At 34.5% G+C, this 25,259-nt stretch overlaps 1 protein-coding gene across 1 annotated transcript; it reads right to left on the reverse strand.

Annotated features, from left to right (window-relative positions):
* Positions 1–1,834: 1,834 nt before the first annotated feature.
* On the reverse strand, positions 1,835–25,206 carry slc1a7a (solute carrier family 1 member 7a). Its single transcript, XM_058751272.1, has 12 exons — positions 25,074–25,206; positions 23,005–23,192; positions 19,973–20,052; positions 10,104–10,319; positions 7,157–7,199; positions 6,099–6,330; positions 5,918–6,017; positions 4,918–5,151; positions 4,446–4,640; positions 3,245–3,379; positions 2,914–3,013; positions 1,835–2,808 (listed from the first exon to the last, which is right to left on the reverse strand). Exons 2-12 carry the CDS (start codon positions 23,137–23,139, stop codon positions 2,536–2,538), a joined length of 1,743 nt encoding a protein of 580 aa, XP_058607255.1. The 5' UTR covers positions 23,140–23,192; positions 25,074–25,206; the 3' UTR covers positions 1,835–2,535.
* Positions 25,207–25,259: the final 53 nt, after the last annotated feature.

Consider the following 25,259-nt stretch of genomic DNA (forward strand, 5'->3'; position numbering starts at 1 on the left):
ATATGAGAGAATAATTTTCTCCATTTTTAAGCCTGAGTAAAGAGCAGACACAGCAGAGCATATAAAGCTCTATGGGAAAAAAACAAACAAAAAAAAATAGCAATTTCTTTTTTTGCAGAATGCAAACTTTTTTCTGCTTTTTAATGAGCAATTACTCCGAGTGTGAGTCTTGTGATGTAATGACAGCGCTGTTTCCTGCAGTGTTTCAGCTGCTTTGCATGTCCATGTGGCCGTATGAACCTCGTGGCCTTCTCCTTCTGCTCATCCCTGCAATCGTTCCTAATTATACATCCACATGCTCTGCTATCTGCATCTCACAGGCAGTTAAACCACCAGCAGCCAGAATAATTACGACAGACCTCTTACATCCAGGCTGATATCAGGGAACAAAATGAGCAAGTGTTGGGCTGCTGCTCTGTTCTGAACAATTGCAATGCCTTTACATTCCATTGACCATATCATGGAGGAATGTACTGATGCATTTTAGTTACGTTTAATAATAAATATTATGCACCCTTTCCAATAAGTTAACCCACTGGATATATGCATCTACACAAATGTGTCATCTTTGAACACTATAAAATGATAAGAAATGCATCGCTTTCAGTAGGCATACCGAGTCCGTCATCATTTTATGGAATTTCATTCAAATCACAATTATTACATTTGACATTTTTCATACAAAGAATCCATACAAGTTGTGTAAGGCTTTGAGAGTGTGTGGCATGACGTGTGAGTCCGTAAAGCCCACTTCTGACAAATTTCACAGAAGTTTGTGTTCATGTTAGTTGGGCTTGCCCTGAAATCTGAAAATCTGACGTTATACACTAGAGCAGGAGTTAGAAACCATCCTCCTCAAGAGATACGGGTCTGTTATTATGCAAACATTACCGTTCAAACATTTGGGGTTGGTAAGATTTTTTCATGTTTTTGAAAAAAGTATTTCATGCTCACTAAGACAGTCAATTGTAATTTATTTTAAAATGTAATTTATTCCTGTGATTTAAAGCTGAATTTTCAGCATCATTGCTCCAGTCTTCAGTGTCACATAATCCTTCAGAAATCATACTAATATGCGGATTTGCTGCTCAAGAAACATTTCTGATTATTAGCAATGTTGAAAACAGTTGTGCTGCTTCCTGTTTTTGTGGAAACTGATAAATTTTTTCCCCAGAATGCTTTAATGAATAGAAAGTTCAAAAGAACAGCATTTATTTGAAATATAAACCTTTTGTAACATGTCTTTAACTGTCACTTTTGATCAATTTAATGCATCCTTGCTGAATAAAAGTATTAATTTCTTTAAAATAAATCATGCTGATCCCCAAAGGTTTGAACAGTAGTGTTTATATACATATATATATATTTACAGTATTTCCCAAAAATATTTGGACACTTAATAAAAAGTCTAATTTGTATAAATAATCAATAAATGTCATTGCATTTGATACCAAAAGATCAAGCCAAGCAGCATCTACAAACAAATGATGCTGGAGCTTTTCTGACTAACTTATAAACATTTTGTCTCAAAACTAACTTTTAATCAACTGGTCTTTTGGTGATTTTTTTTTTTTTTTTTTAGTGTATATATGATAATTCACACATGCGTCCTAGCAAGGAACCTGAGAAAATGAGAAAGTGTCATTTATTCCTGTGATACAAAGCTGAATTTTCAGCATCATTACTTCAGTGTCACATGATCTTTCTAATATTTGGCAGTCAGAAAGTTTCCAAATACTTTTTAAGTCAAAACAGGCTATGTATGTATATGAAGACTTCAGATGCAAAAACCTTGAAGATTTTTCTTTTAATTGAGCTTTTTTTTTTTTTTTATCAGACTCTTTGTTTAAGTTATTAAGGTTATTAGTCAATTATTGAATGCCTTATTTTCAAATGTCCAATGTTATTTTCATAGGAGCCTGATCAAAATGCTCAAAAATCTCAGACAGACTTGGAGGTTTTTGCATGTTAAGTCTCTCTCTCTCTATATATTTATTTATTATGTTAAGCCCTAAGCTATAATAAGTTTCAGGGTTGTCTACAGCTCTGGGTGGAGGTAAGAGCTGAAACCCCTGATATAATGCACTGATATTTGGACACTTTTAATACTACAAGTGTCCAAAAACTTCTTGGGTCCACTGTATGTGATCACTGATGGTTAAATCTCTTTTTTTCTCTCTCTCTGTTACTGAAAGAGCAGACTTAAACAGAGAAAGCTTTCTGAAGACGAAAAAAGATCTCAGCAGCATAATAAAACAACACATATCCACATTCCTCAGACAAGCTGTCCGTGAAGAGTGTTGTTCTTCTGTCCTGTGGATCACAGAGAAAGGACACAATGACGATAGCACTCATACGTACACCGATCTTCAGCCAGGAGCTCAGCCTTCGGGGGCAACAGCGTTCAGCGAATCCCAAGATTCATGGCCCCCGATCGCTTCAGCTTCCCGCCATGAAATTCCCTACAAAGACATTCACACACCAATCCAGAGAACGGCTGGCGTCTCGCAGCTCAGTTTTGGTCTGTGAAGGAGTCTAGACGTTGGTCTCCAGACCGTTCATGTCTATGGTACAGTGGTCTTTGTCTTTATGGTCTCGTTTGTGATGGTGTGGAGACGGGTGAGGGGACTTCTTCTTGTCGGGGGGCCTGATGCCCTCCTCCAGCTGCATGAGACGGGCCACGTCAGGCGCCAGGTGCTCGGGTTTCCTCATGGGGCTCGGCGGAGGGGGCTGGAAGCAGCCGTTTTTCTGATAGGACATCATCTGCTGGATGCTGATCATGGGCTTGGTCTCACAGATGAGAGGAATCTGTGAAGAGAAGAGATGAGATCTTAATTTTTATAGCGCAATAGAGGTTAGGGTCCACATGCAAGGTGTTATTATTTGAAATAACCTCTACAAACTCGTTCCCACCTCCTCGCCTTCCTTCACGAAGTCTTTTCTGCATATGTGTGCCATGATTCCTGTGGCCAGAGCATCACCCATCACGTTCACCATCGTCCTGAACCGATCCCTAACGGACACACAAGTAAACCTCATATTTCAAAAGTTATTAATAAGGCTCAATCATAAATCTTAATCAACATCAATCATCAGTGTTGCCAAATTGGACTACTTTTATACTGCTGCTGCAGGTCTTCCCACTGGAATGTGATTTGACTGGGGTAGGAACCCCCAAAAGGAGGTTTGGTCTCACCTACACATGATTTTGGACGATTTTGAGACGATTGAGAGAAAGACTTACAGGGCCCAGTCCACAGCGATAATAAGAGTGATGTCATCTGTAGGAAGTCCCACTGAGGTTAACACTATCACCATGGTTACCAGGCCGGCCTGTGGAATGCCGGCAGCTCCGATACTGGCTGCTGTAGCCGTGATGCTGAAGTAAAAAAAAAAAATGGTAACACTTTACAATAAGGTTCATTAGTTAACATTAGTAAACATGAACTAAGAATGAACAATACTTCTTCAGCATTTATTCATCTTAGTTAATGTTAATTTCAGAATTTACTAATGCATTATTAAAAGTTGTGCTTGTTAACATTAGTTAATGCACTGTGAACTAACATGAATAAACAATGAACAACTGTATTTTCATTAACTAACATTAACAAAGATTAATAAATAGTGTAATAAATCCATTGTTCATTGTTTGTTCATGTTAGTTAATACATTAACTAATGTTAACAAATGACACCTTATTGTAAAGTGTTACCAAAACAATATATATATATATATATATATATATATATATATATATATATATTCATAAAATTCAGAATGAGTAAGAACTTACTGATTTCTTTTGTAAGATATATGTGCATATTTTTAAATAATTTACCATTATGATTTGGCACTAATGTTAAATACTAAATGTATGTTTTTGTTTTTTGACAAATTTCTTAAATAATGAAAGGTAAATAACAGAATCCATACATCTGAATTACACTATATATATATATATATATATATATATATATATATATATATATATATATATATATCACTTAATTTATCCTTATTTAATATATTAATAAATTATGTGATATCATCAGAAATGAATATATTAATAAATATATGAATAAATTAAACTAATTCCACCAGAACCAGAGTTACTAAACAACATTAATATAACATATAATAATAATAATGACAATAATTACTATTAATTTTATTATTATTTTTATTATTATTATTATTATTAGTAGTAGTAGTAGTAGTATTACAAACAACAATATTATTATTATCCACTGACAAAAAAAAAAAAAGGATAAGAAAAAAAAAAAGAAGAAAATGTAACCTAAATTAAAACTGAAATTAAAATTGTTCAGCTGGACCGATCACAAATGTTCATATTCAGATGAATAGTCAAGATTAATTAGAGCATAAATGTGTTCAGACGAGATCTATGGTCAAAAGGGGCATCTTACCCATTCTTGCCCTACCTGATGGTGATGATCTGTCCAAAGTCCAGCTCGTAGTTGTTGACTTGAGCGATAAAAATGGCTGCCACGGCCTCATATAGGGCAGTGCCGTCCATGTTGATAGTGGCACCAACAGGAAGCACAAAGCGAATGATGCGGCGGTCGATGTGGTTGTTCTCCAGGAGGCACTTGAAGGTGATAGGCAGCGTGGCAGAGCTGGAGTACAACACAAGAGTTTGTCGTTTACATTTGTGCTACTTTCAGTTCAAGGCTGGAATACACGACATGACTTTCGACCAGATTTTTGTTTTCATTTGTTATGTGTCTTCTAGCAATGAGGTGCCTGTTTCTGCATGAGTTTGGAACAATTTGAGTGTCTGGTAGTGTGTGATCCTCAGCTGTATAGTGATGGTGGCCAGTTTTTCTTGTTCTGGTAAGTGTTCTGTTATCATCTAGCAGGGCTTAGCTCAAACTATGAATTGCATGAAGTTACCTGGATGAAGTAGCTAATGAGATGAGCAGGGCCTGTAAAATCCCTCGGATGTAGACGATGGGGCTCTTTTTCGTAATGAAGAAATACATGGAAGGCAGGATAAACAGGCCGTGAAGCACCAGCCCCATGACCACAGTGATGGCGTAGAAGCCCAGTTTCTTCCCCATAGCTGAGGGGTCGTCCATTTCCAAGATCTTTCCCGCCACCAGAAACACAATCCCAAACGGGAAGTACCTGAGGTGTTACATCAGAAATAGATGCCACTCAAGAGGGAATTCACTGAACGGTGAAATACTGTAGGTGCAAATACTGGTCCAGTGCTGAACTTTTTTAGTGCTCAAACTGCACAGCATATAAAAAGGTAATTGTGAATTGCATATAAACTCAGAATTCTGAGAAAAAGTTGCAATTCTGAGAGATAAAGTCAGAATCGCGAGGTTTAAATCACAATCAAGAGAAAATATCTCAGAAATTCTGAGAAAAGAGGAAGATATAAACTTGCAATTCTGACTTTTTCCTCAGAATTGAGGGTGTATATCTCAAGTGTGAGTTGTGAAATGTAAACTTTTTTCCTCAGAATTGGAAAGCTCAGTTGCGAGTTTATATCTCAAAATTCTGAGAAAGGAAGTCGAATTGCTAGATAATGAAAAGTAAACTTACAATTGTACGAAAAGTCAGAATTGTGAGATATGTTAGAAAAAAATTTATATCTCGCAATTTTGACTATATTCCACAATTCTGACGTTATAAGTAGCGTGTTTATGTCTCAGTTCTGAGGAAAAAATTCATAATTCTGAGAAGAAAGTCAGAATTGTGACATACAAAGTCGCAATGACCTTTTTTTTATTATTTGCACAGTTGTGGAAACAGGCTTCCATAGTTTGGTGAGAATGACCCCAACATAACTCTCTGTGTAACAGCTCTAGTTATTTGGTTTATTGTCGTAGCGAGACAAACAATAATTTTGGGTTCGAGTTACATGATGCTTGTATATAGCTACCATATAACAATGGCCACAATTTTCAGCACGGCTTCATTCAGACTCTGGCAGAAGTTGACGAGAGCGCTGCCATTTGGTCCCATTCTTCCAAGCATGATTCCTAAACGACAAGAATAACTGAGTATTTATAAAACAGACTGGATAAAGCTGTGGAATTCCAGATGCTGCTGCTGCCACTCACCCATGGTAGCTGAGAAGATCACGATACCAAGGACGTTCATGCCCTCACTGGTGCCGGGAAGCGTCCTGAAGACCACATCCGGAGGTGGCGTCAGGTCGAGGGAAAAGTTCTGGATGTCTGTGCCATTGTCATCCTGGATCCCATAAATGAAGACCCGTCTGGTGGTGGCGTCCAGTACGTCCTGACCGATGGTGGGTTTGGGCTTCATGATAGGGATGCTCCTTGTGCGATACTACAATTCCATAACAATTCATCATTAACATGGCATATATAAAACAAATTCACAGCAAAAAGTACAGTAATGCAAAGGCAATACCAAAGGAACTGTACACACGCAAGGTTAATTTCAACATTATGCATACAATTCTGGCCGAGCTGATAATTATTTCCATGTTATAGCCAATAATCGATAAACAGTTCACATTACAGCCCTTAATTATTTTGTCTAAATAAGTGAAATGAAACACTAAAAGCTAAAATCAATCAGCTCAAAAGTGAATTTAGACATCACAATATTATAATGTGCAGTATGAAAAATAGATATTTATTTCAAGAACAATAATGATTATATTTAACAGTGTTTTTGGTAACCCTTTATTTTAAGGTGTCCTTGTTACACGTTACATGTACTTACTATTATAATAACAATAAATTATGCATAATTACATGCAAGTAACCCTAATCCTAACCTTAACTATATAGTAAGTACATGTAGTAAATTAAAATTACTCCTAATTAAATGTATAATTACACTGTAACAAGGACACCTTAAAATATTTGTATTTATTATAGTTTTTAAAGGTTAACTTAAAGTGAGCAGCAGATGACTACAAATAATTTAAATTGAAGAAAAGAGCTGAACAATTAAGCAGCCAATACTTATTTATACGAACAAAACAATCTGTAATATTGGCCGATAGCAGTTGCATGGTGTTAATTACGAAGCAACATTTTAAGTAAATAGTAGTGAATATCTTTAATATGACATTTTTCCAGTTTAACAGCTCAAGCATTGAAGGCACAAGGCATGAAACTAATAGAAAAACATAAAAACTCACTTGCTGAAAAGTCGCTTGGACCAAGTTGGCTGGGAACATGTTGCTGATGGAGGAAAGAGAGGTTTTTTTTATGAGTATTATAATGAATTTTAATGTTATATTACACAGAATCAGTGGCATTCTGCTGAAAATACTAAACTGGTTTATTCTGATTATCTACTCATTTGGCGCTGGTCAGTCTGTTAGACCAGCAAAACTAAGCTGGTGAAGCTGGATAAATAGGAAGTTTTGTTGTCTGAGCTAATTAAATGCTAATTAAATCATTTGCTGTTGACCCACCATGGTATTTTTTGCATCTGTAAAAGCACCCTTACACAACAGAAGAAGAGGAATATATGACAAGAAACTTTTCAATTGGATAAAGTCCAAGTCTGTAACTGAAGTTTAAAATGTATGAGCCTAAAAGTTAAAAGATAATAACAGCATTTAAGCTGAACTTCAAACAAGTACACATCGGAGCAAATACACCACAAAGGTGTCTGTGATGTCAAAATGCAAGTTTATGTTGGCATATGTTCTTTCCCATCACCTGCAAAACATATTAAGTGCATTGCAGAAGTTTCCACATTGTGACACAGTCAACTAATCCTAATCCAAGTGCCTTGCGTCTGGTTAGCACAGAGGGCCCCAGAAACGCCAATCCCAATAACCTCTCAGTGGAGATCACAAATATCACATGCTATAATTCGGTACTTATCTAAATATACCTGTCTAAGACTTTCATCATGAAATGCACTATTAACAAATTGAGCTAATCTTGTGGCTGTATGAATAGTCTCCTGCTCTTTCATCGCCTCAGTGAGGGCCATATGGTCTCAGGCTCAGATCAGTAATCAGTTTAGGCTCCAGTCTTCACCATACACTCCAATGACACGAGGCCATGCTCTGTCACGCAGCACAGGAGACAGGTGGGGCAGGAATTCTCCATTCTCCATTAGCCAACCCTAAACTGAGCCATGTCTAAGCTCTCCTGATCCCTCAACATCACCGACACTATACTTTAACACAGAACCCACAGATATTCACAAGGAAATCAAATCATTATGCCTGGCAATTAACATAGATTAACATGTGAAGGTGCAATGTATTTTTGCTTTTGTGATTTATGTTAACATTTCTGAGAAATTACAATAATTTAAGTAGAGAGCAATAATAATGCTCATGATCAATATACTCGTATACAACACATGCATCCTTGCATATAAAACGTGTGGCCCACTTTTAAAGAACATTATACTCAATACATATCCTTAAATAACCAACTAAGGACTTAATATGAACAACTGAATAGCAAACTAAACTAACTAACTAACAACAGTCATGCATTGTGGAATGACGGTTAAGATTTGGAGCTGTCTTTCCCAATTGAGGACTCCATATGGACTAATTAACTAACTTCTTCTTTGCCATATCTCCATGCAGTTTATTGCACTTCACCGTGGGCTCTCACATGAGTCAACGCTAAATGCCACCTGTCTCTATCTTGCACAATTCTCATTAGAGCTTGTGGTCCAGCATCATATCTCGCCAGCACTGATGACATCCACGTTGTTCTTGAACGTCCTCTTTTTTTCTGTACTTTTTACTCTTTCATGCAATACGATATTTTGACTGTCAGGGGACTCAAAAGATAAGTACGTCATCATTAGGGTTGCCAATTAACTTCAGAAATAGAAAATAAGAGACAATTGCGATTTGTTTATCTTTTATTCTTTAAGAAAATAGTGTTTATTCTTGTAGAAAATAAGTGTTTATTCTTTAAGAAAATAAGGGACAGAACAAGGGACGCTCCAGATATTTGTACTGTACCATAATGTATGTCTGCATGCAGTTAAAAAGTTCTCAGAAATAATAACAATTGTTTTGCTTAATTCATTTCTGTACAATTATTCTAAAAACAATTTTAATGTCATACAAAAATGTCATTGGCCTGAGTAAATCGTACCATTAAAAAATTGTGACTTCACAAATGTAGTAATTTAGGAGGTGAAAATACTGTGAAATTACAAATGGCGTGAAATTTGAAAGCGTAACAACTGAAGGTCTATGAAACGTCAGTCAATAAAGCATTTTTTTAAACAATGGCACTTAAAGTTTTGAACTAAAACTTGCTTCTGGTGCTTCGATTTGTACTTCAATAATGAGGTCCAATTTGAAGAATAGGCTATGCTAGAAGTGTATTTTTTATCTCTCTCTCTATTTATCAGCATTACAAAGAAGTAAACAGCCAATATGTTATTAATAGGCATGCAAAGCAACTAGTTAGTGAGAATTGGTCCCTATTCTAAAGTGTTACTGTACCAACTGACTGACTAAATTTTCAACAGGCAAGCATTGTGGAATGAATCTCAAGATTTGGGGCTCTCTTTCCCACTTGATTACTCCATATGAACTGACTAAATAACTAGCAAACAATGAATCATGTTGATGGGAATGTCAAGATCTAGGCTGCATTTCCCCTTGCTACACAAACAACTAACTAACAATTTCCATCAGTTAAGCATTGTGTATGTGTATACATGCTTCTGCCTATAAAGAATTGCCTTTAAGCACATCAAAGATAAGTAAAGTAAAGTGAAATGAATGTCAAGATCTGGGGCTGTCTTTCTCCTCCTGACTCCATATGACCTTACTACATTCAAGTAACTGTTTGTGACAAGTTCTTGATTAACCGTTCCACTGACCGACTGGAACAGTGACATGGTGTAACTGAGGTAAACTCCGGCCTCATTTACTCAAGCAAACGCTATCTGGCTTATCATGAGCTTTACTCACAAGGTTTAACAGACAGCTCAAAGCCTCAGCAGCATGTGAGATGTCTGGAACCCTTTATATTCTATCACTGAAAACATGAGGGAAGTAACAGCGTTTTTCTCTGCATGGTTAACTGAAGCCTATGCAATAACTATCTCAGCAAATAAACTGATCACAGATAGCCCAGGCTTACCGGATAAGGTCCAGCAGAGCATCAGCTGAGCTCATGATGGGTTTCCCGCTGTCCTCCGAATCCTCCTTCTGGGCAGCTCCACCCGGGTGGATGATGATGACCATGACGATGCCCACCACCACAGCCACAAAGGTCGTCCACAGATAATAAGAGATTGTCATGATGCCCAGTCGACTGGAGCACTTAGCATCCAGTGCCGCCAAACCAGACATCAAACTGAGGAAGAATATGTAAAACAATTCATAATAAATCAACTGAATGCAGAGATGCTAAAATAATATAAATAAAATAATTTAAGTCTAAAATAAAAAATATTAATTAAAACAAATCACAACATTGTTACCAGAGCTATCTCCAAAAGAGTATTGTTCAGTATCTACAGTTAATTAATAACTAACACTAAAAATTTTGCAAAATGGTTAATTAATTAATTTATGTTTTAAATACAATGCTGAAATATATTTATGAATGCAAACATTAAGAAGTCAGTCTGATGTTGAGTAAAATAATAATAAAAAGAAGTACAACCAAAAAGCAATGCAAATCATTGTTGAAATATTTAATGTTGAAAGGTTAAAATATTTGTTTTTGCATTATTTCTTTCTATTTTGTATTTATTTATTGTTTGTTTGTTTACTTTAGTATCCTGTTACACCTTAATGACATGTTCAACTTCAGAAACCTCACAGAACAGCTTGAATCTTCACTCTGATGGGCTTAACCAGGGCTCAATCTTTCAGGTTTCGGGGAACATTACATTTGAAGTACACCCAAAAAAGACACAATATATTATGTATCTCCCAATAGCTTAAAAACAAGCCACATGCTTTGATATGACTCGATGGTGCCATCACTGAACCTATCATAACAATGATTACACTATCCTCAGCAACTCAACAAAGATCTCTGATTTATAGAAAATAACAGATTTGTTTTTGCCACCTTCAACAACCTTTCGCTCAGCTGTCAACAACATCACAGATGTTTGCTCTGTATTGACCTCAGATGCATCTACGGTGCATCAGTTCATTCCATACCAGTCACATGACGGCAATTCAGAACAGAACAGAAAGAAATAAAGCTTTACAACACTGTAAAAAGTGATAAGTTGACTTAACTTAAATAAATTGAGGAAACCCGTTGCCTTCAATTTTTTTAAGTACATGATAATTAAAAAAAATAAGTTAATTGAATTGTCAAGTTCACTTAACTTTTTTTTTTATTATTATGTACTTAATAATTTTAAGGCAACGGGTTTCCTTTTCCATTTTTGGTAACCCTTTTTTTTAAGGTGTCCTTGTTACACGTTACATGTACTTACTATTATAATAACAATAAATTATGCATAATTACATGCAAGTAACCCTAATCCTAACCTCAACTATATAGTAAGTACATGTAGTTAATTAAAATTACTCCGTAATTAAATGTATAATTACACTGTAACAAGGACACCTTAAAATATTTGTATTTATTATAGTTTTTAAAGGTTAACTTAAAGTGAGCAGCAGATGACTACAAATAATTTAAACTGAAGAAAAGAGCTGAACAATTAAGCAGCCAATACTTATTTAGCTTTACAGAGTCTACTGTTCAGGTAGTTCTATAGCCATTATTACCTATTTGTTTACAGGGAATATTCCTCTATGCTGATCATACCAGTTTATACCGATATCTGATCATACTATACATATTACTACAGGAACTGGGGTCCTAATCATGACAAGAAAAGCAAAGACAAGTAACAACTTTTGTTGGGTAATTTATCTGCAAAGCTTGGAAGTACTAAGAGGCCATGCATCATCAACATTATTATTAATCTTTTTTTTCCTCATGATCTCAACAAAACAAAAGTTTGTTCTATGTTATTTTGAAGGTTTCACTCAGGCATTCCCCCAATACTAGAGCATATGCACATCCACACTCTTCAAAAACAGCACTTTAAAAAGTGATAAGTTGACAACTTAATTGCTGTAAACAGTGATAGGTTGACTTAACTTGACTTAACAATTTTTTAAGTAAATGATAATTAATTGTCAAGTTCACTTAACTTAATTATTATTTACTTAAAAATTTTAAGGCAACAGGTTTCCTCAATTTTTTTGAGTTAAGTCAACTTATCACTTTTTATAGTGAACTTGCAACCATAGACACTTGTATCCCATACATCCTAGTCTTTTGAACTGGAAGGCAATGAAATTGAGCAGATGTTCAGAGCAAGCTGTAGGCTCCTTCTGAAGTATCAGACACCGATTCAGAAGTGCTTTGTCACTGACATTCATAGAGCTATTTCAGTTTAAATGAGTCCCTGATAAAAGTATTTGGGAGGCTAATTTAAATAAGACAAAAGGAAATCCATTCCATTCAATACTCATTGCAATCATAATTCTGTATTATGTTGAGATATTGATTCCTCCATTCTATTTTCAATTTGCCCCTCGCATCATTGCATCCATTGATGGAAGAGCAATTAACCTGTCAAGGTCCCTCGATCTGAATTCTCCATTGTTTAGAGGATTTGGAAAGCTGCATACGGTGTTGTGCAACAAACAAAAACTGTAAGACACAAAAGCCAAAATGATCGCTGCTGCACACAGAGACAATGAAAAGAGCTTGATAGTAATGAAATCTTTGCAGTCATATGAGACATCCTTTGCTGGAGAGTAACTAGTCAAAAGGAGCAATGCTATAACTACATCAGTCAGTAGTGCAATTTAACATATAAAATAAATCGCATTATATTGGCTTACATTATAGTTTAGATTACCAAGACAAATTTTTATCTTCACAATGTGCACTGATGAATCCTTTGTAATAAGAACAGGAACATGCAAGTTAAGCTCATTCAGCAGCATTTGTGGCCTTATGTTGTTCATGAGGAACAGGGCCAGTTTTTGGAGAATTTAAAATAAATATGAAGTTTTAGGGTTTTAGGTGTTACGTTGTCATGATGATGAAGTTATAAAAATGCAGAAAAGGTTAGTGATTGATTTGTTTCGCTACTTTTTAGTACTTTAATGTTGACATTCACTTCCTCTGAAAGAAGTCAAAATAATTGTTGCGGTAAGCAAAATTATTGCTGTCAACTGAACTTTACTTGCACTGCAAAAAAGTGAATATCCCTTTAGGAAAGTAAACTGTTCATTTTGATTTCATGTCACCTCTAATGACTTGAGTTTATTTAATTGACTTTATTGACTCTATAGTGCAGTGTCTAATAATCCATACTTGTTTTCTTTCGTAGCAGTGTAGTGTACTGACTGCTGGTTGTGCGCGAGCAGGTGCTCGTATGTTAATAGTGAATGTACATGTGTGTTAAGCCCCTTGCTGTCTGACCCTGCATGTGTTTCTGCTACAGGCGGCCAGCAGGACTTCCAGACCATCTGGAGCTTTCTGTGAAGCACCTCTGTTTGACAAGAGCATTACCCTAATCCTGCCTGGAGATGGGAAAGGCCAGATAAAGGCTCTGCGCCTGGATCTTTACCCCACGCAGCTCAGATGGGTGTCATATTCTCAGGTGGGATGAAGCAGAACACATGCATACAGTACATTGCAGAAACACTCACACAAACCCAAATGTCTGAATTCATAAACACATGTCCAGAACACATTTCAGCCAAAATAATAAAGGAAAACATAAAAGAAAAAAAGTGTCTTGTATAAATAAAAATAATCCCGTTTTTAAAATTTAAATTAAAATGTTTTTTTGTTTTTTGCATTGTGACATTATTTACATGACGCTTTTGTTTTTTATTTATTTGATTTAATTAAATTAATTAATTGAATAAATAATTCATTTTGATTTTGTTTTTGTTCTCAACTGTTTTTCACCATGTTTTCATTACTTCACAATTTTTTTTTTTTACTATATTACAAAATATTATAACAATGATTTAATTTATATCAACATACACTACATATTCACAGTATAGCAAATACTTTTTAGTTCAAACTTTTTTACTTTACAATAATGAAAAAAACAAAAAAAACATTGGTCCTAAATTTAATTTTCTATAAGCAAAACATGTATTTTTTTTGGTGAGTTATGGCATGGACATGTTTTTGATCTTGGCTTTGTGAGATTCTTATGTAATTCTTATGAAATTCAAATGTAACAACAATTAAATATTACCATTTAGTAGTGTATAGAACAATTTTAGTTCTAATTTTGAAAGTAATCAACAGTACAAAAGTAAAACAAAACAGATAGTAGAATACAGAGGATGATAAATCATGTCTAATGATGTATAAATCACTAATTGTTCAAATAAATGACTAATAAACTACATGAAATAGAAATCACACTATTGGTCACATGATTAAAAATGAACTTGTTGATTAAATAAAAAAAAAAGCAAGAAAGAATTCAAACAAGAATTTGTGGCAATATAAATTAATTAAAGGAATTACTGTACATATTGTTAAGCCTAAAAATGTTTACTAATGCATAAAGATTTTAATGCTCCTTGGCTGAAGTTATAAACGTGCAAAAAATATTAGGTCACACTTTAGTTTATGGACCTTTTCTCACTATTAACTAACTATTAACTATGACTTTTGCCTCAATAAACCCTTAATTTGCTGATTATTAATAGTAAGGTAGTTGTTAAGTATGGGTATAGGATTAAGGGATATAAAACATGGTCATGCAGAGTAAGACATTAATATGTGCTTTATAACACATGCATACATGCATAATAAACACATGCACATGCATAATAAACAGCCAGTATGCTAGCAATATGCATGCTAATAAGAAACTAGTGTGCTAATAATAGTGAGAAGTGGTACCTTAACTAATGCTTTACCAAAAAGTTATAATGGCATTTAACCTTAAAACCTTTCAAAAATCTGGAACATGGTTTTACAAACTAAAACCAACAAACATAAAGAAAGCCATATGTCTTCTCATTTCAGAAAACCTCCACACACCATAAAGAGAATGTATTTTAAAAAAGAACAATCTCGTAGAGCTCATCAATCTGCCACCATATGAGATGCAGTTGAGCTGAAATAAAAAAAGACGTGCCTTAATCTTCCAAAAGGTCGATTGATTTTCTCCATGTAGATGCAATCATTACGCAATGACAACCGCAGCGCCCAACATTAAAAATTAAAGCAGACTCTTTAACATATGAGAGGATTATGTGTCCTGCATCATGCCCTGCACAGATCGATGTATTAAAATGTAAGCGCAGAATGACAGGAAATGGAGATTTGGACTTGATTGGGGCTCAGAGAGTGCCATGTTATCAAAGGCAGTACATCTAAAGTATCTATCATGTAATGGTATTTGCCTATACATCAATGAGCTTATAAAAAAAAACGGTGGTTGCCAGATCTTTAGCATGAAATATATGGTAGCAACATTTATAAACTTGCATTAACTGATACAATGTTATTATACGAATGTACTGAAGTGCTAAATTCTGTTATAATACATTGAGAACCACCAAAAAACACAAGTGGTTATGAGAAAGTCTCCTGATGAATCAAAGCTCATCACAAGTAGCTTTTCCACAAGCTCAGATAAATACTAATATTTATGTAGAGTGTCATACACAAATACAAAACACCATCATGGTAACACGCATGTGTCTAACATAATGCAATAAACAGTACATAAACAACATGATATGTTACATAAAACCTGTACTTGTATGTACATAAATGAAAACAAAGCATTAAAGGAAACAGTTATTTCAATGAATAATTATCAAATGTGAAGTGTCACTAAGCTAAAATATATTTATATAAATATATTTTATAACAATCTAATGTTGTCCATTTTCGGTATATTTTTGAAAAGGTATTTTAGAAATATAGATGTATTTTTTAAGCATTAAAAAATATTTTGCCCTCCTGTTTTCAATTCAAGAAAATACATTCATATTTCACATTTGAAGAAATACTTCATTTGGACATGTAACACATTTAATTAAAAAAAAAATTAAATATTAATAAATCTAGTTTGCATTTATACTGAATGTAGGCTACTGCAAGATTGGAAATGGATTTTCTTGCCCCTGAATTACATTTTGAAATATATTTTGGTATATGAAATACACTGACAAATATTGAAATATAATTTCAATTTCAAATTTTTTTTTTTAATTTGACTTCATTGTTTACAACATATACATATATATTTTGATGCATGGGTTTCCACTTCCAAATAATTTTTTTTTACAGTATTTTACTGTAATATTACATGAAATGTCCTGTTGAATTTATTACAGTTTTTCACTGTATAGTAAGGGAACCATTGGCTAATTTACAGGTTTTTCCTGTAGCATTTTTATTTTTTACAGTTTCTTTTACTGTTAAAATGATGTTAATTTCTTACAGTGTAAACTACATTCAGAATAAAGTGCATGCCATAATCTCATGGAATTCCCTATTGGTGACCTTTTAAAACGATTCTGCGTGTCTGCACAGCCATTGATTAAAGATCAGCATCATACTGAAATGCACACAGGGATAAGAAAGTGCCTTTGATTGTGGCTGGTGCGTTCATCAGATAATCTGGTTTCCGCTCTTGCTGGTAGGCAGATGGCGTTGAAACGAGGACAGTACTCAAAGACCCTGCTTTTGCCCCTAAGCCTTGGCCATTTGATTAATATGACATTTTTATTCATTTTAAACCAGGCAAGGCATTGACAGATCACTGAGCATCTTCTGTCTCCGACCCTGATGAGGAAGGTTCTCATAACCCAAATGTTCCTCTTGATAAGAGAGCCAGTGCTTTTGCAATTGTGCTATTCTGACTTCCTAATTCAATTTGCCTCTTACTACTACACTCTCAGAAATAAAGGTACAAAAGCTGTACAAAATGGACCCTTTACGTACAAACATGTACCTTTTGAAAAGGTACCGCCCCAGTGACAGCTTTTGCACCTTTATTTCTGAGAGTGTACAGTACAAGCACTAACATTTAGGTCAACATAAACCTGACTGCTATATTTAGTCTCTGGATGTTGTATTTAGAAGCACTACTTTGGTGTCTGATAGGAGATGTCTTGGCTACTGTGCACATGCAGTTGGTCCTTAGCTTCCTCAGATTAGCGGTAATTAACAATCCTGACCCCGCGTAATGACTCCCTAGTGCGTGTGTTTATGTTCGCTGGGCATCTGGAACACTGACCCAGATGGAAATGTGTGTGTGTGTGTGTGTGTGTGTGTGTCTTTGTGTGGAGTGAGAATCAACTTCCTTTTAAGATTTTGTTGCACCAAAGGAGGCAAGTACATCCAGCATGGGATCATTTGGTTTGGATAGTTTTCTTTTTTCTCCCTTTGTGGTTGCAAGTCATAGATATTGCACAAACAGCATGGCTGTTAAATCCTTAACCAATACTGGTAGTTCACACAATTTCATGCTTTAGAAGGCTACTTCACAAAAAAAAAAGAATATTCTGTCATCATTTACTCATTCTTGTGTTGTTTCAAAACCGCATGACTTCCTTCTGTTGAACACAACAGCTTTTTTATTTATTTATTTTTTGCAAAATGTCTGAACTGCTGTTTTCCATGCCCCAATGCATTTCCCATTTCCAATGAAAATGATTAGAGGTACAAACAAGTGTTAAAAAGCCATAAAAGTAGTACGTGTGACTAAAAAGTCTACTCTATGAAGCCATGTGATAGCTTTGCTTGAGGAATATACATTTCAGTTGTTATTCACTGAAAAACTTCCTTTCTGCTGTATCAAATATTTCAGAATGTTTAGAGTAATATTTATAATATATCAAATACTTAAAAAGCAGTGGTGACATCTGGGTGCCATGTTTATAAGATAATCATTTTAATTTTCTCTCTTATTTATATTAATATATCATATGGACTCAGAAGACTTATATATATTGCACTTTATAGTGCTTTGTGTCATTTTTGGAGACTGCCACTATAAATCACCAAATTTGAAAAATATCAAACATTCTAGCAATGCCAAGTTCATGGGTTCATGATAAAATGTGAATGCAATGTACTGTGTGTCAGTAAAATACATATAGATTGTGATGTGGTATTTTTTTATACAAATGCATATTGATCATACGTGTTAGTAAAGATTGCTAATGATTTAATTTAGCGGTGCTCTAATAAACAACAAAGCTGTATGTGACATTCATTGTAATGGATTTGTTGTAACTCTATTAAAATTATATTTGTTAAATTGATCATGTCCTACAAATGCAAGTGCCTGATTAAGCATATTAAATGTTAAAAACATTGGTTTTCAAATATAATGCTTTCCTGTAGCTCAAATAGTAGAGCATGGCGCTAGCAACGCCAAGATCATGGGTTTGATTCCCAGGGAAAGCAAGAGCTGATAAAATGTAAAAACTGTAACTTGAATGCAATGTAAGTCGCTTTGGATAAAAGCGTCTGCTAAATGCATAAATGTAAATAATGTTAAATGCCTATAATTGCCCATTTTATCCTTAGAAATATTCTTTTTAATATACAAACAGTATGCATCTATTGGTAACATAATTGGCAATATTGGCTTTGATAGTACAACTCCAATTCCAGAGAAGTTGGGACATTTTGTGAGATGCCAAAATGTGTTGCAGCCATCAAAATCAAAATTTATTCATATTTACAAAATACATTTATGGAAAACTTTTCTTTGTGCTTTTGTCAATTAAATAAAAGTTAAAGAGAATGAACAAGTCGCAGATTCTTGATTTTATTGCATTTTACAAAACGTCTCAACTTTTCTGGAATTGGGGTTGTATCATATGAACTCAGAAGACTTAAATATAGTGCACAAATCACTACATGGTGCTTTTTGTCAATTTTGGAGATTGCCAATATAAATCACCATGCATTTTCAATCATGTATGGAAAATATTTTGTGTTCCACAGAAGAAAGAAAGTAATATGATTGACAGCATTTCAAGGTCATGGGTTCAAGGAATGCATGGACTGATAAAATGTGAATGCAATGTACTGTGTGTGTGTCACTTTGGATAAGCATCTTGCACATGTAAATACATATAGATTGTGATTTGGTATTTTTATACTAATGCATATTGATCCTCAAATAAAAATTAGTGTTAGTAAAGATTGCTAGTGATTTGATTCAGCTTCCAAATTAATATGTAGCCTACCAGGTGCTCTAATTAGCAACAAAACATTGATTGTGAATCTAGTAAAATTTATATTTGGTAAATTGACCATGTTCCACAATTGCAAGTGCCTTTTTAAGCATATTAAATGTTACAAATTGTGGCTTTCAAATATAATTTTAAAATGACTATAATTGCCCGTTTTATCCTTTGAAATATTCTTTTTAATATATGTACCTGTATTGGTATCATTTTTGGCAATATTGCCTTTGATAGTACTTGGTAAATATGGTTTTGCAAATGCAATAAGTAAGAAAATGATGACAAAAGTTATAGACCTTATAAACTGTGCAATCATAACTCACAAACTGTGTAATAACTGATGGAAAATATAGTGACAAACTTCAACTCAATAAAATAATCATAATTGATTATCAACTGATTGTCACATTTGTCTTTTTAGTTATTACCAGAGTCTGACCAAGTTCATGACTTATTTTTATTTATTTATTTATTTTTTACTATGGATGATTGATGCAGTTAAGCAGTCACTCATCTCAGCATCAACCTAGTTCCACAAGTTATAGACCTTATAAACTCTATTTCTTAACACAAACTCAATGATATCTACACTTTATAACAGAATACATACTGTACAGTCGTTTGTATGTCTATGTTTAGGCTATCATGTTTTATATTGTTTTACCAGATTCATTGATGTTAACAGGTAAGTTATTCATAATACGATTCATGATTCATGAACAGGGACCTCAAGAAGGAGTAAATTTTGTCCTCTCTTACCTGGAAACTACTAGAGGCAGGATGAGCATCTTCAACATCCGCATCAGCAACTCCCCTGGGAACTGGAAGTACTTCACCTCCTTCAGGAGAAACAGAACCACACAAAATTCATCTGTCATAGAGTCAAAGTTTACATTTGTACGTGTTTTGTCTGGACAATTTACACCTTCAAAAGATTTGAAGCCATTCCAGCGCAAGAAGAGGCGAAAGAGATACTCGCGTATTTTCTTCTGCGCACACACACACACAGAGAGACACTTTTCAGACATCGCGCAAACACAGTGTTGATTCGTCTTTCGCATCTCCTTGCGCTTGAACAGACACACACACATAAAATTGTCAAAATACCCAATCATTCTTGTAACACAGAAATAGAGAAAGAAATTGGATGTGCATCATTATACTGGTTCCGTGCATAATGTCTTAAAGGGACAGCAGCCTAAATACATCCTGCTGTCTTTCATTAATGCTAATCAAACAACAAAACACATCTTTAACAAAGATTAATCTAGATTTAATTTATACAGTGAAACTGTTATTTTACACTTAATTATTACATTTCTGTACCTGAATACTACTGTTAAACTTTATTTTATTTGTAACTTTGTTATATTGTATTTGTTATATTATTATTTTTTTAACTGATTATTTCACTTTTTACTGACTGTTCACTTTATCATGTTTGAACATTCTTTTTTATTTATTTTTTGCTGTGGTATTGAAGAAGTACTTAAAGTGTGCTTATGGAAAGCAAAGTTACATTGTTACATAGTTTTTCTCTCTTTTAAACAACTTTCTGTGGATGGTACAGTAATTTAACTGTACTGTACAAGTTAACTGTGCCACACAAATAATTTTGTGGATAAGTCACAATCTATAATATGCTTAATTTACATAAAAAAACAGGTGTTTTGTGTTGAACAGAATGACAGTGACTGTTTAATGACTTTTGATATTACAGTCCTTTTAATTTCATCTTAGTTCATGAAAATACAGTTTACATAATACATAATACATAATCCAAATTGTCCAATATCATCATCATGCTTCTTCAAGTTCAAGATAGTAAAGTACTGCAGCCCAAGAAAGTTGCTGAAGAAGAGCCGTTAAGCAAGAGAAAGACTTATTATAGAGCATATTGTGCTTGAAGGAGCTGAGAGTCATGATGCTGGTGTTAAAGCGCTTACAGGCCTGCATTAAGGAGGGGGCAGGGACATGAAGCTGAGATCAGGGCCGTTGTCCAAGCAGCATCATGATCGATGCTGACAAATGACTGTGCATCTCTGGCACTCCTGTGCTACGTGCTAATGCTAACATAAAAACAGCTGCCACCGAGCCCTTACATCTGTCACTGGCATCCCTGACTTGGGCCATGTAAAGTCTGTAAAGCTGCCATGTGGCGTAATCTAAACAGACAGGGATGCCAGAGCTTATTGCTAAAAATAATAACTGTTGGAAAATATAGTGACAAATGTCAACTCAGTTAAATAATCAATTGTCAAAATTGTCTTTTTAGTTATTACCAGAGTCTGACCAAGTTCATGCCTTTTAAAATTAATATCTTCTACATTTTACTATAATAACACTTTTAACACTACATTTTACTATAATAACCAACTTTAAAACATGCGCTAAATCCAAATGTATTAGTTTTTATCAAATTATATTTATGGTTTGGTTCAAACTTTACATTTTGATTTAATATTAATAAAAAATATTTATTTTCCCAAATATTAAACCATTAGCTACAATATTAAAGTGGAATTTTCATTTAACTCAAAAAGTCAACGTTTTATTTAGTTTGTGAACTGTATATAAAGACAACTTTCAAAGACTTTTGGAAGGCCTTTTTAAAATTTTCATCATACTTTCTGTTAAGTACTTAAAAAAAGACAAATAGACACCAAAATCCAAGACTCCATCTTCACCTTAATGAAGGTTTGTTCATTAACCTAATGACAGGACTACCGAGAATTGTTCAACTCAAGATGGATGAGAAGATGTGATGAGATTTTTAACTTCAGATGCTTACTGCAATAGTGCTTCAACGTTTCAGATGATTGACTGATAATCCCTCTGGGCCACTTGATGCCTGCTTTACTCATGTCACAATGACAGAGAGTTTTGATGGAGAGCACATCTCACTTAATCAATGAAACAGCTAGTGAACAGACTCGGTACTGTAGACCAATGTATAGTTATCTGATATTTTATGCGCTGTAAAAAATAAAATAAAATAAAAAAATTCAAAGTTGTAAATAAATATTTTTTATATAAAAAAAATAAATGTAAATATGTAAATAAATAATTACATTTTTTTATTTAATTATTTGTAAATTTAACTGGAAATTTCCAAGTGAAAATTGTTTCAAAATAAATTCTACACCATTTGTTTTTCTGTGTACCATTTTGATTTGTTCAATAACAAATAAGAATGTCCATTGCAAAGCAAAGGAAAATCTTTTATTAATCTAGTTTAAAACACTTTTTCCACTTTGCATTCGCATTGGTTTCATTTGGTTTTGAAAAACTTTTTTACAATGTAATTTGGTGTAACCATCAAGTAAACAAACATTTTCATATCTGAATTCATTTGAGTGTAAAAGTGTAAAAGTTTTTAAATACATCTTTTTCAAGGTATTATTGAAAGTATTTTTCTAACAATAGCATGAGTTATTAATTCACAATATCACTACATTGTGGGGTGTTGCACGGTTGCACCACATGACATGCTACCATCTGAACTAACCTTGCCTTGTCATAAAAAGTACACATTTTCTGATAGCTGAAGATACTTATTGACCTTGACACACAGTCATGAAATCATTTCCTATCTTGTTTTTTTGGTTACACCACATGACTTTGATTTGGTGGACAAAAGTTTTACAACTTTAAGCGGTAGCTGTCACTTCAGCTATACAATTAATATTTGCCATTAACTAATGTCAGATGACAGGAAAGTTGAGACATTGCAGGAAAGATGGAAACACTGACTGTTATTGGTTCAGGAGGTGCGGGAAACCAAAACTAACCTGCTCAGAGAGGTGTTTGGAGCGCAGAAAGAAGCCCAGCAGGCATCCGATAACCACGGCCAACACTGACAAGATGAGGAGGCCATTCTGTTGGCACACATTTTTAATGCGGCTCCACACCGCACCCAGAGCCATGGTGACACGTCCACGTTGACTATCCACTCAATCAGCCATACAAACACCCTGACCTGAGCACACAAACGTCCCAAGGGGGCAAAAAGAAACAGACATGCAGAGAACAAAGGAGTAAATTAGGAAGGTAGTAATGGTGGTAATGAAGATCCCTCCAAGAAAAAGCACTTGTCAGTCCACCGTTGGTCACTACTAAAGCCCATAACCCTTTCCAGTCACTAACACACTACCCTCCTCTCTCTCTCGGTCTCTCTTCGTTCTGCCCCATCACGCCCCCTTACCCTGTACTTCAGCCTGGCCAATAGGGGGCTCTGGGACAGCTGGCGGTATTGTCCCAGAGGTTAATACCAGCGATCCTATTAGAGCCGCACTGCATTAAGCCGATCTGAAGATGGATTAAAGATCTCTGAACAATTGGAAAGGGGATTGTTTCATGTATGTGTGAAAGAAGAAAAAATAAAACAGGGCAAAAACATAAAAAATGAAGCAAGTGACATGACTCAGTGTAGATGTTACATAGCAGGGGGTTTAGACAGAGTTGGCCAATGTGGACACGGGTTGCTGTGGTTGTCAGTGGTTACAGGTATGTGTTTGACAGCATCATTTTGCACCCTCCAGTGGATGATTGGAAACAGTATCTTAGTCCTTATATTAACTCAAGTCTGCACAAGTTCAAGACAGGACGTGCAGGCTGTGCCAATCACAACATGCTGGGATCATTTATAATGATAATTTCACATGATGTTGATTCAGGCAAAACGTTAAATGTAAACGTTGCCTCAAAGTAATAAACTGCACACCTATGGGTATTAAAAGAATAATCCAAAATTGCTCAAAATAAATAAATGAATACAATAAAATAAAATAAAAAAGAGAAATAAATAATACTTTTGTGATATTTTTGCATTGTGACGTTATATTATATTATTACAAAATTTTACATTAACATATTGCAAAAAAAGTTGTAAAAAAAATCAAATTGTAATAATAATTTCATGTTTTTACTTAGTATTAAATAACTGCAGCAAGAGACTTTACTAGTCAAAATCACTTGTCACATGTCAACACAGTAACCACTAACATAATCAAAGATGAATGGAAAGCCCCATTAAACCCTATAGAAGATGAAATCCATCCTCCACTTCTTCATTATGCCATATATTTATGTATTTTGATATCGTGATACTACTGAATCCTAATTGGTTTGAACTGTTGCATCTGACTGGTTGTAGGCGATATGCTGAAGGAATGTAGCTAATAACTGTCATGCACACGTGAAGGAAGTTTATTTTCCTCGTGCGGTCACATTTACAGTTGTTCGGAAACCCAGCCATTCATTTCGATACGGACAGATTTCGCAACGAGTTCAAGTTGGTAACGCAGATTCGCCTCCTTAAACAAAATAAATTGGCCTGATTCGAAAGTGAACTCTGTATGAGCTGGTTTTCATATCGCTACACTATTGAAAATAGACAAAAGACATTTTCTGACCACGCAATTTGCCGAAATTTCGCTAAAGTGACCACACCTTAACAGACCCAATTCCCTTTTATGCAGAAATAAGTTATGTTAATAGCCTATCTCTAAGTTCATGCACGGCACTGATTTAAATTCAATTATATCTTAAATATCTTAAAGAGGGCATCTTAGGCTTTTAGGAGATAGCTACCAACAAATGGTTTAGGGTAAATAAATAAATTCATAATCAGTAGGCTATATATATGACATAGCTTCAATTAATAACAATTAAAAAAAAAATATATATATATATATATATATATATATATTATTTTAATTGTTCATATATCCTAATTTTGGTACGTGCCTCATGCTGTAATGGTCTAAAATAAAAATGATCGGTTTGTGTCTTAGGAGTAGCTATCAAAAAATTCCCACTAAAGCATTTCCCATATTTGTAATGGTCACACTTTTCTCACCCTCTTCATCCCTGGCTTTTTCTTTTTCTTTTCCTCACACACTGTGGTTCAGCGTGTGTTGCAGGCTCTATATCAGTCTTCTCTCACCAGCCTCGGATTACTGTAAAACTGCAGCATCTTCCTGCTTCAAATGTGAAGTTTTGTCTTTCATGCTTAACAACATGTAAACAAAGTCCAGGAATTTCT

The sequence above is a fragment of the Onychostoma macrolepis genome, chromosome 02, assembly GCF_012432095.1.
Source record: "Onychostoma macrolepis isolate SWU-2019 chromosome 02, ASM1243209v1, whole genome shotgun sequence".
NCBI lineage: Eukaryota > Metazoa > Chordata > Actinopteri > Cypriniformes > Cyprinidae > Onychostoma > Onychostoma macrolepis.

What these genes read in the sequence shown, in the direction of transcription:
- slc1a7a (XM_058751272.1), bottom strand. Translation starts at nt 23,139, where the DNA reads ATGGCTCTGGGTGCGGTGTGGAGCCGCATTAAAAATGTGTGCCAACAG. An exon ending in CCAAACACCTCTCTGAGCAG is followed by an intron (nt 20,053 to 23,004) that starts GTTAGTTTTGGT and finishes TTTCTCCTGAAG; the next exon opens with GAGGTGAAGTACTTCCAGTT. An exon ending in ATCGCTGTGGACTGGGCCCT is followed by an intron (nt 3,014 to 3,244) that starts GTAAGTCTTTCT and finishes TGTGTCCGTTAG; the next exon opens with GGATCGGTTCAGGACGATGG.